Source organism: Calonectris borealis, chromosome 13 (genome assembly GCF_964195595.1).
Source record: "Calonectris borealis chromosome 13, bCalBor7.hap1.2, whole genome shotgun sequence".
NCBI lineage: Eukaryota > Metazoa > Chordata > Aves > Procellariiformes > Procellariidae > Calonectris > Calonectris borealis.
The window spans coordinates 10,479,845-10,495,253 of NC_134324.1; the positions used below are offsets into that span (position 1 = coordinate 10,479,845).

General features: G+C 41.3%; 1 protein-coding gene across 2 annotated transcripts in view; it reads left to right on the plus strand.

The window, feature by feature from the left end:
• Positions 1-664: 664 nt before the first annotated feature.
• The window catches only part of LRCH2 (leucine rich repeats and calponin homology domain containing 2), a 57,928-nt gene continuing 43,183 nt past the window's right edge, over positions 665-15,409 (plus strand). For both annotated transcript variants that reach the window (XM_075162108.1, XM_075162109.1), the window contains exon 1: positions 665-980. In XM_075162108.1, coding sequence (XP_075018209.1) covers positions 722-980 — 259 coding nt within the window. In that variant the 5' untranslated portion in view covers positions 665-721. The remainder of the gene's footprint in view (positions 981-15,409) is intronic.

Here is a 15,409-nt window from a genome sequence, read left to right on the forward strand (position 1 = left end):
GATACGACGGTAAACCCGAACAGTGCCAAACGGCTCACTGGAGTGAAAACAGCCTATTTGCCATGCCGCCGACAGGCAAGCCTGCTCCGCGACCGGGAAGGGATGCCGTTTCACCGGCGCTGTGGTTGCCGAGCTCACATAAACGTCGCCTCTGTTTTGCGGGGCGGCCCCTGCCCTGAACCCCCCCCGCAGCTGCGTTCTCCCGAAACACACTGACCCGCGCCCGCTCCCGGCCCGGCTGCAAGAGGCACCCCGCTCGCAGGCGCCCCGCCAGGCCCGTCTCGCCATGTCGGCGGGACGTCCCGGGACTGCTCCCGCCCCGCGCCCGCCCGGTCCCGCTGCAGCCCCGCGGGCGGCGGCACACAGCTCCCCGCAACGCCCGCGCGCCGCCCGCGTGCCACAAACCGCCCCACCCCCTGGCGCGCGCGCGGCCTCTCATTGGCGAGCACCTCCTCGGGAAACCACACCCCGTTGCCCCCGCCGCGGCGGATTGGTGAGGGAGGCCGCGAGGGAGCTGCGGAGCCACGCCCCTTCGGTCCACGCCTCCGCGGATTGGTGAGGGCCGCCGAGGGGAGCGCAGAAGCCACGCCCCTCCGCCAGCGGCCCCTCCGTCTCACTCCCGTGGCCCCCCCTGCCCCCTGCAGGCCCGGCGGCGCCTGCGCAGTGGCGGCGTGGCGGCCCTGGCTGTTGTTATTGTGGGGCTGGTCTGCGCCGCGCGAAGATGGCGGCCGGGCAGGGGGGCGGTGGCGGCGGCGGCAACGGCAACGGAGCGGGGGGGCTGGGGATCCCCGCTCACCTCACTCTCTCCTTCTCGGCCGGGCCGCACTGGGGCGCGGCGACTCTGCCGCAGCCGCACACGGTGCGCAGCCTGGACCGGGCCCTGGAGGAGGCGGGCAGCTCGGGCATCCTCTGCCTCAGCGGGAGGAAGCTGCGCGACTTCCCCGGCAGCGGCTACGACCTCAGCGACACCACGCAAGCAGGTGTGGGGGGGCTCTGGCTGTGAGGGGTGAAGGGGCCTTCTGCCGAGGGGGCCCGGCTGCAGGGGTAATGCGGGGCGGATGGGGGGCCCGGCCGTGAGGGCGGGGGGTGGGGGCGTCCCCGCTGTGGTGGCAGTTGGGGAGAGCAGTGGGAAGGGAGGGCCCTGTGGTGGCAATGGGGGGGTGCGGGGGCCCTGCTGCGGTGGCAGTGGAGGGGGTGCAGCGAAGGGGTCTTCTGTGGTGGCAAAGGAGGACTGCAGGGAGTGGGGGCTGTGGTGGCAATTGGGGGGATGGCATGGGAGCGGCCTGCTCTGGTGGCATTGGGGGGCCCGAGGGTGCCCAGTGGCTGCAATGGAGCAGCGAGAGGATCCTCTGTGATGGCAATTGGGGGGGAGCAGTCGGGGGTGCATGCTGTGGTGGCAATGGAGAAGATGTAGTGGGGGGCTGGCGTGGTGGCAATGGGGAGAAGCACTAAGGAGTCCCTGCTGTGGTGGCAGTGGGAGTCTTGGAGTGTGTGTGTGGGCTGCTGTGATGGCAGTGGGGAGGAGTAGGGGCCCTCGCTGAGTGAGGGCAATGGGGGATAATGGGGAGGCTCCACGTTTGGGGGGGGACGACAATGAGGGGGCTCCCCCTGCATGCAGTGGGACGGGGGGGCTGGAGGATCTGGGGTGTGCAGTGGTGGGGTTCTCCCCCTCTGCGTGCATGGGGGGTTGCTTCTGCTGTGTGTGCTTACGGGGGGAGCGTTCCTGCTCTGTGGGTACGTGGTGGCGGGCTGTGCACCACGGGGGACCGTGTTTCTGCTGTGTGCGTGCAAAGGCAGGGGTGCTCCTGCGGTATGCCTGAGGAGTGCAAGGGGCGAGGGTACCCCAGTATCATGCGCCTGCGCGGAGTGCTGCCGCTGTGTGTGTGCAAAGGCAGGGCTCTGCGGGGAGAGGGGCTAAACCCCGTCCGTGTGTGCACACACAGCGGGGTGTTGTGCTGAGTCCGTGTGTGCAGTGGGAGGGTTATTGTGTGTGTCTGCGGTGGGGAGGGGCGCTCTCTGTGCCTGCGCCCCTGCTGCGGGGGGAGCCGGGCTGCCTGCGCGCGGTGAGGAGAGAGGTTCCCGTCTGTGTGTGCTTGTGCAGGGAGGGAAAGCTTGTGCTTTCTGTGTGCGTGCAAGGGGGGGCGGGCATTCACAGGGAATTAGGCGTTGTGTTCTGTGTGTCTGTCCATAGGTGTCATAAGGATGAGGACTTGCAATTCGTGTGCATGCATACGGTGCCTGGAAGATGAGGGGAGCTATTTAGTTCGCGCTCTGGTGAATAAGAGCTCCATGCCGTGGTTGGTTTATACTTTCAAGTGTGTCAAATCCCTAGCAGTGAAGATTTACTACCTGGGGTATTCCAGTAGGTCCTTCTTCCCAGCTCAGCAGGAAGATGGTTACAAGTGCGGGTAAGAGGGATGTGTGCGCATCTAGCAGAGTGCTTAATGTATTCACCGTGTTGGTAAAGGCTTAGATATCACGAGTGTGAGCCTTGGTCGTTTACCCAGGCTTTTAGGTGAAGTAAACTTGGAGATGTTTTTCTATGCAGTTCCTAGAAAACAAAACTACAATTTCTACGTGGGTTCTATTATATTTTTGGCTCACCTCTGATGTACTTCTGGATTTATTTCCTGCTGGAGTAGCTGCTGAAAATGGATCATTTTGAGTAATGTGCTAGAACAAAATATTAATGAGACGTCTAGCATCTTTTGTTCACAAGTAGTAGTGGCTTTCCAAAATTGTTGTTTGGGTGAATTAATTCCATGGGGTTTTTTTGTTTTGGGCCTTTTCTTTCCCCATGGGTTATGAATAGCTGGCTTATTGTTTTGAATATGAGACTGCCCATTGTGGTACCTTATCCATCTCTGACAATCCTCTACTCCTGGTCTATCAAATACTCATTCTGTTGCTCTTCATTGTGGGCTGCATTTGTGTAGAGGGTTAAATAATGATGTACTCATTCTTCTGTGATATAGGGTGTAGAATTTGTAAGGAACTGATTTTAAAATCCCATTTCTGTATCCAGTACCAAGCCTGCTAATGATTTGTGGGTTATTAGATTTTTTTTTTTTCCTGACACATGTAATGCATCCCTATGTGTGATGCAGAATAGGGATAGGTAAAAGTGTGTTAGTTATTTCATAATGGAAGCATAAGATTAAAATAAAAACAGGTTCCATGAAATAATAGCTCTTTTTCCTTGTAGTAGCATAAAACTGTATTCAGCAACATAGTAGGTCACTTCTGTGTATAAATATTCCATAACTAAAGCATTAAAAATGAAGCATTGTATATAGACAATCTAGTATTAAAAAGACTCTTTCTGTATCCTGAAGCAGGTGCATATTTTGCAAGGATCCATATTTTGTGTTTGCTTCTAATTATTACTAATTGCGTTTTGGGGTTTTTTTGTTGTTGTTGTTTTATTTTGAATCTCAACATATTTGAGTAAAAGCTGTCTGCAGTGATCTTGCCTTTATCTCTTAGGATGTAGTAGAGCCCAGTCGCTACCATCAGGATTGGATTTTCATCATGAAAGACTGTGTGAAAATGTTTAAGGGCAGTCTCTGAAAAAAATAGCTATATTGCTTGCTGCTCTGAAAAAACTTGCTTAAATAGTTCATGCGGGACTATGCAAGTACCATCTCGTAACAATCCTGATTTAATGTAGCACTGATTTGCGAATTAATCCTGTGAAATACAGGATAATACCTGTCTTTCAAAATATGCTTGTAAACAAAAGATTTGTTGTATTTATTTTGACTTAATCTGTAGAATTTTTTTGATAAGGGGGTAAATGGTATTCTGCTGGTGAATCGCGGACATACTTTACAGTATGGCATAGAGGTTGATGGAGGATCAGCAACTGCCTCAGAGGCTATGGTCATTTACTTATTGGCATTTTTGTAGGAGTTATCACTGTTTCACATTACAATATACCCATGAATAAGGTCATAGATTTAGACTGAGGCCTGAATGGGAGATGGGGGGTTGGGTCACAAATTTTTGCTGTGTTTCACTTTCTGTTCTAAGTCAGTGACTCTCTGAAATTTGGTTCTGTGGTACTTGAAACAAACATTTAAAAAACCAGCCTCTAACAAATCTGGATGTAAACAATTTCTTTTCTGTATCATAAACCCTTATGCAGTAGGATCTACAGTGTCGCTGTAAATCCAGAATATTCTGCCTTAAAGTCAATAAAATCAGCAACAGAAAGTAATTTCTAGGATTGAAGTAAAACCACTACAGTTCTCGGTAAGGTTCAGATATATATATGTTAAAGCACAACTACTGACAACTTATCAAAAGTACCCTGGGATTTTTTGTTTAAGGTCTGGCCATATTTTATATCTAACTTATATAATGGCTTGCCAGTACATAACTTGCAAATACTGTAGCAGGTTTTGGGCATCTTAAATTATGTGACAAAAGTTTTTGCTGAGCTAAAAGCACAATGACGATATCTGGCTGTTTAGCTCTGTCCTTATGTTTGTCATATCTTTTTTTAACTGTGAATTGTCATTGCAACTCTTTGGCAAAAAAACCCTTATTTTATTATTTCCCTGAATTTGTCTTCTGGCTGTTCAAACAGATCTTGTGCTGTTGTTAAATAAACTTCTGGAAAAAACATCGTAGGTCATGAGATATCAAGAGGTGTATCAAGAGGTATATTGAATATTCCAATCATTTTATTAACGTGTGTAATTTTGCTTCTCACTGCGTGAGCAACATTAGGCCCCCTGGCAGTTAAGTAATTGAGTATATCACATCAATGTAATCACTGTCTGCTTAGCTGAAGAGTTGTGTGTTTTCTGTTTTGCTTTTTTAAAGATAGGTTCCTGTGCTATATTGCCATGCTGAACTAAGTCAACCTATGCCTTTAGCAATTTCCCCCCTTTTTTGTGAGCACTTCTTAAAACATGAATTGAGTAAATATGAAAGGTACTAGACTGACAGCTCAAGAACAATTTATTTGCTCTGGAAAAATATAGTGGTGCCATCAGGTTTACTTGTTTATGACTTCGTTGCAACAAACTTGATTCCCAATTTTTAATTCTGAGGGAGCCTCCAAGCAATTATAAATAGGTGAGTGATTGCCTGTAAATATATTAACTTTGAAATTTCTCCTTTCTCACCACCTGCTACCTTCTTGTATAGCTGAGAAGTAACACCATTGTATTCCCAATATGCCTTCAGGATGAGCCCTCCTGTCATGGCCAATAACAATCTCAGCACCACAGGCAGAGTTCCCACATTGTGATTCCTGCGTGTGTCTGCTGAGGGGATGGATGGGAGGAGACACGCTTGTTGTTTAAGATACCATTGCTAGCATTACTTGCATGACTCTGTTGATTTTTTACATCATATTTTTGGCCTTACTAAGGTATATAGTCACTCGTGATTACAGATTAAAAACAACAAAACCTACAGCTTAATATTGAGTGTGAATTGCATGAGGATGTTTATTTATAATATTCTTCTTCTGCCTTTATAATACACATTTCTAAACCAATTATATTTTCCTGTCTGAATAAGGTTATTTTTGTTGGTGGTACCAGCTTTGATTAAAGTGATGGCAAGTAACTGAATAGCAAATCCAATTTTCAGCTTAAGAAAATAACATTCATATATGATGTATATCCTAAATCTAGATTACATTCTAGAAATCAAAAGTTGAAAAATAGGTGGTTCTTCATTAATGACTTCTTCAGATTTGAGCAAAAAGAGAAACTCAGATTATATGGTTTTTTTGGGGGAGGGGATAGTGTTTATGCTCAGAAATGCATCAGATGCAAAATCTGGAAGTGACACAGTTTATAAGCAAGTGATTGTGGAAATTCCCCACAGTGGTTTTGTAGCCTGTGCAGTGTTTGGGCTAAGGGAAGATGAATTGTGTATGTTGTCTGAGGCCATCTTGCTGAAGGCCAGTAATAAGGGTACTTGTTAAGGATACTTGGTATTATAGACAAGTTAGGAAAAGTCTCAGTTCAGTCTCAGTTCCTGCATAAAAGGATTACATTATGAAGAATACCACTAATATCTCAATCTAATCTTAAAAAAAAAAAAAAAATTCCATGTTATAGCCTTATGTGAAATACTGACCTACAAGAAACGTGCAATGTGTAGTTTTTTGACTTTTTGTATTCTCCATCTGTCAAAACTAAATTTGCCATCATGTTGACTATTTTTGTGCCTTGGAGTATCAAAAAGATTTAACCTCCGAGATATTTCTGCTTTTGATCGATTTAAAGAACTTCTTGTGATACATATTTCTGCTTTGTTACTTATTATTTGAGGAGGGGGCAAATGTATTTAGATCACGAATTGTATTGCAAAACCTTGTGCGATGAGAAAAATGGACTAGCCTTTGATTTTTCAGATTTTTTGTTTGTGAAACGTAACTTCTCATTTGACTTGTGAAGCTTTGTTGGAGCTGATTCAAAAGTATATATTCATTTTACTGGCAAGGCTGTCATTTAATGCTGAAAGGTGTCCTTAGCAAAAAGGTAACCGAATCAGGACTGAAGGCTAGAATTCCACAGAAAATGCAAAGGTACTCACTAGATCTCTTTTGTGGTAAAAGTTCTACATGACAGTGGAGAGAGACTTCTGAATTCTCTGCTTTTCTGTGTCTGTCCAACAGTCTGATTTTCATCATTCTTCATGTTTGCTGCTTGCTAGGAGAATCTGCTACCAGGTCTGACAGATCTAGAGAAGGTATAGCACTTTAGGTGAGGGGAAAAAAAAAAGTCTTATTCTCTGTTACAGAACTAAAATATTTTTTTGCTTGACAGACGATTATCACTAATGTGTGCCCAAGTGTCAATGTATGATTTCTCAGAAAAGGCTTTTGTTGTTAGAAAGCTTGAAGGAACCCTTCATCTCAGGCCTGTTCGTAGGCTGCTGACCAGCAGATGTAACTGCACAACGAGCAAATCCCTGACCATCTGTGTATCAAAACAAACATCTACTTCAGTTTGTCACTTTACCACTGTTTCAATAGGTGGAACCAGTATGTAGTAGACAAGAACTTGACATACTAAAGACTGACCTAGAACTAAAACATTTGTGGAAGTGTTCACTTCAAATCATTACGTGCAGTAATGAGTGATATTACATACTTATTTTTAAGCTAAGAGAAGTGGCTACAGCCATTCTTAAATGCTGCCATGAGGTCTGGCATGAGTAGGACAGAGTCAGCGGGAGGCACCAGCAAATATGAACAGATGCTGAAGTTGCTACAGCAGTGGCCTTCGTGTCTCAAGAGAACATGCTGTAGTTGTTGCTAGACCCCATTCACTCTGTGCTTATGGATTGTTAGTTTACCCATTTTCTTCAGGGTTTTTTCTGCTTCACGCTTACTTCACTTGCCTTGTTTTTCAGTGTTCTTTGTCTTCCAGCAATCTAGCTTACTTTAAAAATGTTTCTGCTTAGTTTATCCAGTGTCAAGCAATTTTGTCCACACAAAAGATAAGTCATATAGTAAACACTGGTTACAGTTGATTGGTTGTTGAGGTCTCTGCCTCATGTCTATTTAGATTCTAAACTCTTCAGGGCAAAGGCCTTGGATGTATATAACTGAGCATACAGAGACTAACATAAGAAGCTTTACTTAGGAGTTTTGTGTGCATTTGAGGTAATCCTTAACAAACCCAGACTTCGCTTCATTTATGAATGGTGATTACTTTCCCTTATATTACTTTTCTGTGAAAGTTAAAATAATTTGAAACTGAAACTTGGAATTTAAAAAATTCAAAAACAAAAAAGAAATTGACAGAATTAAACCAATAAATAATGACCAATTTAAGTGGGAGGAAGATGCCCTGTGCTATCATACACAAGCTTAATAAGTCTTGCTGACTTGTCAGGAAAACATGTTTCACTCTTTCTGGTAGTAAGCTGTTTTAAGAATTATAGTTTAGACTAAATATTAAAGTGCCGAGTTGTTTAGGGAAACAGATAAGCTTCCTTGGGATTTGCTGCTTACCATTTCAAACTACAGAAGATTTGTGGTGACAAGACACCTTCAGAAGTGGAGAGGAAGATAATCCTTGACATGTAGTAATGTCCTTCTGACTGTATAGCCAATTGGTGTGCCAATTTACCCTTTCATATGCCAATTTGAGGCGTAAATTATTCCCTCCTCTTGGTGGTGTGTTCTTTATTTTTTGTTTTAATCATGCTATGCTAAAATAACTGAACACATCTATTGAAGAGTTGGAGCAGTGTGCTGTCTTGTGTTTGAAATGCCTGGATTCTTCTCATGTGGTAACATGGTGAGGAATTCCCTGAATTCATCTGTTGGTTTCATCCCTGCATTGGCGGGCAGCAGGTCAGCACTGGCATGCCCCCCAGTTGTTCCAACCTTTAGGTCAGAGCTTCTGGTTTAGTTTTTGATGAGTGCAAATTTCAGGAGAAACCTTGTGTACCTGAACCAACATGTGGCAAGTGGAGATGACCTACATGAAAAACAAGAATTGCTTGAACCGAACTGCCAATTTAGACATGTTCAATGTAGATGCATCCAGTGTAGACTAGGAGACTAGGTTCAATGAGGACGGGCCAGAATAGTGGGTTCCTCAAGGCTACCTTGATTTCAAAGCCAGTGTGCTGGATCTCAGTCCTTCCTCTCCAGTAGTGGAAGTCTATGAGAGACAACTGTTGGTCTGTTCCAGTTACAGAAACATGTGTTTCACATGGAAGAACGGTGGTTCGATCAGACGGGATGCTTTTTTTGTTTAAGTCCCTAAAGTAATAAGAGCATATTTTTTTAAAAAAGGATTTTTTCTTTAGTAGTGCTGTTTAGTTTGAAAAGCCAAGAACTCAGAATCTGTAAAATACAGTTTCTGGTTGCCTGTACAACCTTCCCTTTGTGCTTGATGAGCAACTTTAATTATGTGGTTGTGTACAGCTTCTTCGTTTGTCACTTTAACCGCACAGACTAAGTATGTAGCTAAAATCAGTGACATGGATAACCATAAAGCAGGTATTCCCTAGCTCTTCGGTTGTTGGATTTAGAATCCAGACACCACTTTGTAATATCTCTTCGTAATATCTCTTTCACAAAAATAGAAGCTATTCTGTGCTCTGTCAAACACCCAGTTTAAAAAAAAGTAAAAGCTGCTTGTAGCCGCCTACAGTCTTGGGAGTGTTTTCTTTCTTTTAAACAGCTTGAAGAAGAAACACAAGCAGAGGAGTATGAAACTGAGAAGGAACACGAAAAGATGGTTAGCTTCTCTATGATACGGAGCAGCCCTGTGCTAAAATATTTGATGGTGCATTGCTATGAGAAACATGGTCACTCACATTAGCACAGTCCAGTACCCTGTGTTTCACTTTAGTAGCATATAAGGAAACATTGCATGTGTTAGAAGACTGAATAAATGATTGAACATGCACTGGAAGCTGTTAAGCTGGCCAAAGTAATTAATTTTCCTGGAAGGTTTTTTCATCTCTCTCTAGCTTTTAAACAGTGGTCACATTGGTGGGAAGGAAACACCTCCTTTATACTTTTTCTGAACTTGCTCTGAAGTCCTGAGTTTCTCATCCATGCGTGTTGCAATTTTGTGACAGCATAAAAGCTGCAACTCTGTATCAGCGCTCTTTCTCCTTTCAGTTTCAGAAACTTTTCTTGCCCTTACTGTTAAATTACTATCACATCACTTGCAAAGGGTTGTTTTTATCTTTGCTGCTGTCTCCCACTATATTCCCTGGTGTAGTAGGTGCTTGGGAAGGGGTACTGGTCCTTATTGATGTGCAGTCACTCTGATCATGGTTATATGTAGGATTATATACTATATAATTAGAAAAAAGAATAGAAAATTATATATCTACTATATCTTAGAAATATATTTTTCTAATATATAAATTGGACATAACTGTATTGATATAAAAGGTGATCTTTTTAACCTGTTAATTGATAACCTCCTTTGCAGCCCCGTATTTTTACTGAAAATAATGAAAATGGATTGTGTCCTCAGTTGTCTATTCCAGGCAGATGAAACCTATTCTGTACGATCTCCTCTTATACTGAAAAAATTCTCATGTGTGTGCATATACTCTTTGTATATGTTGTACTGTATCTTTTTTGAGATAAGCCAGGAACTGCATGCAGTATCAAGGTATGGGTATGCAATGAAATAACTTTCTATTCTCTGTTCCTAGCACTGTTTTGTGCCTTTGACTTGAGTTGCCATTTTCAAAAGTTCAAGAATTGAGTAATATGACTGGGTGAATCTGTTTTGAAGTGTCAGCATATTCACTTATGAGTTATTAATTAAATACAATACATTAAAGCTAGAGAAGTATGTGGAAGTGAAGTCTCACAAAATTGTGCCTGAAATAAATAGGAAGCAACACTGGAAACACAGAAGTAGAACTAGCTCCACATATAACATTGCTGAAAATGCAAAATGCTGAAAATGCAAAGTGTGTGTAAGACTTTTCCTTCAATTTTTTTTTAATCAGAAGCTACTGCGATATTAATCATGAAGTGAAGATAAAGTTCTGGTAACGTCATTTAAGTTTATTTAAATGTGAAAATTCATACAGTTTCTAAAGTAAGCCCTTCTGAGCAGGGACACAAAAAAAGCTTATTTCTTAAAATGATCTTTTGCTTCTGTAGAAACTTTAAGTGATTTGCTCTTTCTGCACATTGAGTCCATGCTCAGATTAAAAAGGCTTATACTCTTCTGAAAGTTTCATTGGTTTGAGGGAGCTTTTCTAGATGTAGGTTTTACTGTTAACATTCCAGGTGATTTGGAATTAAATTTCAACTCTGACAATGACATATTAAAAAAAAAAATATTTGGAGGATGATCTTTTACATGGCATTAAATATTTATATATGAAAACTTATTTTCTACAAGTGCCTAATATTTTTTGAAAGTAAAACAACGTCGTTGTTAAATGCTCAGGCGTAACTTGATAACAAGTTGTGTCTCTGTCTTCTGTTAAAAAAGTTGCTTCCCATTTGTGGGAAGACTGTGCTGCAGAGTGTGAATCCTGCTGTTTGTGATTCCATAACAAATACTTATGGGGCTTATGAACCAGTTGTGAGTTTTTTCTATTCTATGTCATTTTGATATGTCAATTAAAATATATAGCAACCACAAGGATTAGATGAAGACAGACTATGCTTCTATTTTACTTAAACAGATAAAAATAAATTTAAATATTACTACATAAACTTTTAACAATAGCCTTTAAATGTATTTAACTTCTCTTGTGACAAGGAAAGTACATTGGTCAATTTAGTTTCCTGAGAGCTATAGGTGTTGACAGGTATATCAGAGTTTCCTTATTGTGCATAAGGGCTGATAGGTGCTCAGTTTGTTCTGTGTAGTCCTTCACCATAGCTCTTAATGTTGGAGAGCAAACATATATTTGTATGTGAAATACATAGTTACATGCAAAAATTATTTTTGCTGTAATTCTTGAACATCTTTTGCCAGTAAATTCTAAAAATTTTTTGTCTGTTTTGCAGCTGAAGTGCTTGCTGTTTATATCAGTATGCACAATCATTCTATATTTGGACATATTTTAATTGTTCAATGCTTAATTTTGCAACCTAAGTAAATATTAAGAATTCTGATATTAGTTACTTAATTAACCAGGCTTCTTTTTTCCTTTTTCAAAGGACAAGTTTAAAACATTTCTATGTTTAACACCACTAGTCATGCATTAACATTAACTCTGAACCTTCAAGTAGGATGTGTAGAGCTTGAGGGGAATGCTAGAGGACATCCCTTTTGATGTAATGTCATGGTTTAACCTGGCAGGCAGCCAAATACCACGCAGCCACTCGCTCACTCCCCCCACCCTCCCCAGTGGGACAGGGAGAGGATCAGAAGGGTAAGAGTGAGAAAAACTTGCGGGCTGAGATAAAGACAGTTTAATAGAACAGAAAAGGGAAAATAATAATAATAATAATGATAGAATATACAAAATGAATGATGCACAATGCAATTGCTCGCCACCTGCGCTGACCGATAACCAAGTAGCGATCGGTACTTCCTGGATCACGCCTACCGTTCATATACTGAGCATGACGTCACATGGTATGGAATACCTTGTTGGCCAGCTGGGCTAGCTGTCCTGGCTGTGTTCCTTCCTCCCAGTCTAGCTTGGTAGCAGAAGTTAGTTGCCCTTAACAAGATACTTAGCAACAACTGAAAACAACAACTGAAACCATCAGTGTGTTATCAACATTCTTCTCATACTGAATCCAAAACACAGCACTAGGAAGAAATTTAACTCTATCCCAGCTGAAACCAGGACATGTAAACTTGGCAAGCTTAAGAGTTCCTTTCTCCTGAGGTTCCTGAAAGTCAGGATGAATCAGTAGTTTCAGAAACCTGGTTCTGTTTCAATTGTAATGGAAAGTGCTTAGGTGGCTTATGGGACTTGTGATCAGCATCTATGAGAAAAAAAATTCTTGAATAATCTGTTTTCCACCAAATCTAGCTTTCAGTTTCCGGCTTAGTCTTGAGGGTTTTTTTTTCCCTATACCAGATAACAGCATAGGAGCAAGGTGCTTAAAACACACTGTAGTGCGGACACAGCATACACATTGTTTTTTTTTTTCAGGTGGATTTCAGGGGGGATTTTTGTGGGGGTTTTTTATTCTCTTTTTTTTTTTTCCTGCCATAACTTTGTATTTGAAAGCTCCAAATGAAGATTTGCATTTCATTAATGCTGCCATCAAAATTCATGGCTGGCAGAATTAAGACCCTTTATAGGAAGCAGATATGTATTTAGGCATAGTTGGCTTTTTTGATGCATCTTTAGTTTTCCTCTTTACCATCATATGGAACTGATATTTGAAATACCCAAACAGTGCTAAGATGATTATACTCCTGTAATACAAACAAAGTACAATTTTATATCCTGTAACTATATAGGTTGTAAGAGATCTTTGTAGGTCATCTAGGATAGTCTCTGCTCAGAACAGGTCCAGTTAGAGTAGGTTGCTCGGGGCCTTGTCCAGTTGAGTTTTGAGCATCTTCAGGGATATTTCAGTCTCTCTGTGAAATGTGTTTTCTGGTTTCTCCTAGAAGCCTCAGTTAATTTCATTTTTCTGACTGAAGAAAGCGTTGCTACATAAACAATGAAATTGGTTTGTTCCTGCCAAGTGCCATTTCTGTGGTTAGTAATGAAAGCCAGATCTCTTATTTCCTTTCTTAGTTTCTCAACAAACTGGGCAAGGAGCCTTAAGTTTTAGTAGACTTTGAAATATACTATTTTCTTAATTTTTCTTTTTTTTAAATATATCATTTGTCACTTTAATATTGGGCTGATAGATTTCAGCTTAAGATCAGTAAATTCAAATAGTACCTTTGAATACCTGCTGACTCATGAATCCATTTTCCCCAGACTTAGAATGATCATGTTATTTATATAGTACGTGACTCTTTTGAAGATTAAAACAAGACAAAAAACAAGGATATTCTTAGTGATTACACTAAAGACCAATCATATTCTTAGATTATGTAGATATTCACTACTGAAATATCACGACAGAAACTGGCAGCTTCGGTTTGCTAATAAACAACTACTATATACTATTTCCATGGTTTTTGTTACCTTTTTACTTCTCAAAGCAGGATTGCTAAAACAAGGAAGGAGGAAAATATAATACAAGTGGGTTTGTTTTCTAAACTGTTTTGTTCAAACACTTGTAAGTTGTTAATAGCTTTTCAAGGTCTTTGGAAACTTGATACTGACAGAGTAGTAAAATGAAGGATGACGTTTTCAGATGTGGATAATTCAAGTTTAGTGTTAGCTCATCAATGTTTCTTTTTAATAAAATTTCTGAGCATCTGCATTTAATTATTCCCAGTAAAGAAGATGGCAAGACTCATGATAATGTGAAAATACAGTTTTTGTAGCATTACAAACATACCTGAATGGGAGATGTACAGGCTTGGAATATTCTCCTAAGGACTAAACTAACACTTTTTCATGGTATGGCCATGCAAACTGTGCTAGTATAATATAAAATAGGATGGGAGCTAATGAACTTATGCCACTGCTGAGGAATTACTTGTTGAGCCACAGCCATGAACAATAACAATACTCCAACTGAGATTTGGAGGGTTTTTCTACTTAATTTTGAGTTTCTGTGGCTCTAATTCTGCAGCCCTGCTGTTGTTCATCTGCAGTAGGTGAGAGATTCCCTCCACTGCATGTATTAAAGCTATATAATAACATTGCAGGGCTCTGGAACTTGACCCCAGCATGCCAGGAGTCCATGGTGAGCATAGTGTAGATGAAGTGTTGGACTGCTTTGGCAAGTTGACCTGTTCTTAGTTTTGGATTCATGCTTTTCTTTCTATGCTATGCTGGAATCTCCATTCCTGGTAGAAGGTGGGCGACTCCTGCACATAGGAGCTTAAGATATTAGACTTCTGTAGTCTGACTTAGGGGTTTTTTTTGTTTGGTTGGGTTTTTTGTTGGTTTTGGTGGGTTTTCTTGAGACAAATTTCACTATATTTCGTGCATGCATCTTTGCTTTATGGTAAATCTTAAATGCTTGGCAGCTTAGATTTAACTTTCCTTCCTCCTCCTTAGGGAGATAGGGAAGTGCATACATTTACTGGCTGATTCCTTTAGATTATTTTGACACTTCAGCATTTGGAATATCTTTGTGCAACAGAACTTAATTTCTTAAATTTTTTATTGTCTCCTGTTCTTTGAATGCTGTGGGGCAAATAATGCCCATCATTTACCATGGTTGATCATGAAGTTAAAGGTGTTTGAAGTCTACTGTCCTTACTTGTGGGAGAAGGTGACACATTAGTAAAGCCTTAGTCTTGCCTGTGTTGCTGATATCACTTCACTCTTGGAACTCCGTCAGATAGAATGCAAATCTGATAATTTTCTCCTTATAAGATCTTACTCAAGGAAGGAGGCTTGGCTTTCTGTTTGGGATAGAAGAAGATAGATGGGATATTAGTATAACAGAAGAATAGTTGGTAGGACGTGGTCATAAGGTGGTTTTGGAGCGTTACACTAAGTAAGAACATTGGCCTGCCTGTATTCTTCAGTACCATTGGCCTGTCAAGTGAATTAATAATTGCTGTGTGAAATATAATTAAACTGAGGGTTTTTTTTAATGCTGTTATTATTCAATATAAATTTTAACCATCACAGGATTTGAATTATAAGGTGACTGAGTGTTTTGTGGACGTGGAAAACTTCTGCCTCCTGGAATCACCATATGCAGGTGTTTCTGTGGTGTTTGAGACTTTTTTTTCTTCTCCAGAATCATCTTGCATCTGACAGACTAGTAAATTTACTCATGTTCTGTGTGTTGATCTCAGATTTCTGTTTAGATCGGCTAAAAGTATATCTTTAGGATCAGGTCTGAACAGTTTTAATTTTATACATTCATTGACTTCTGTAAGAC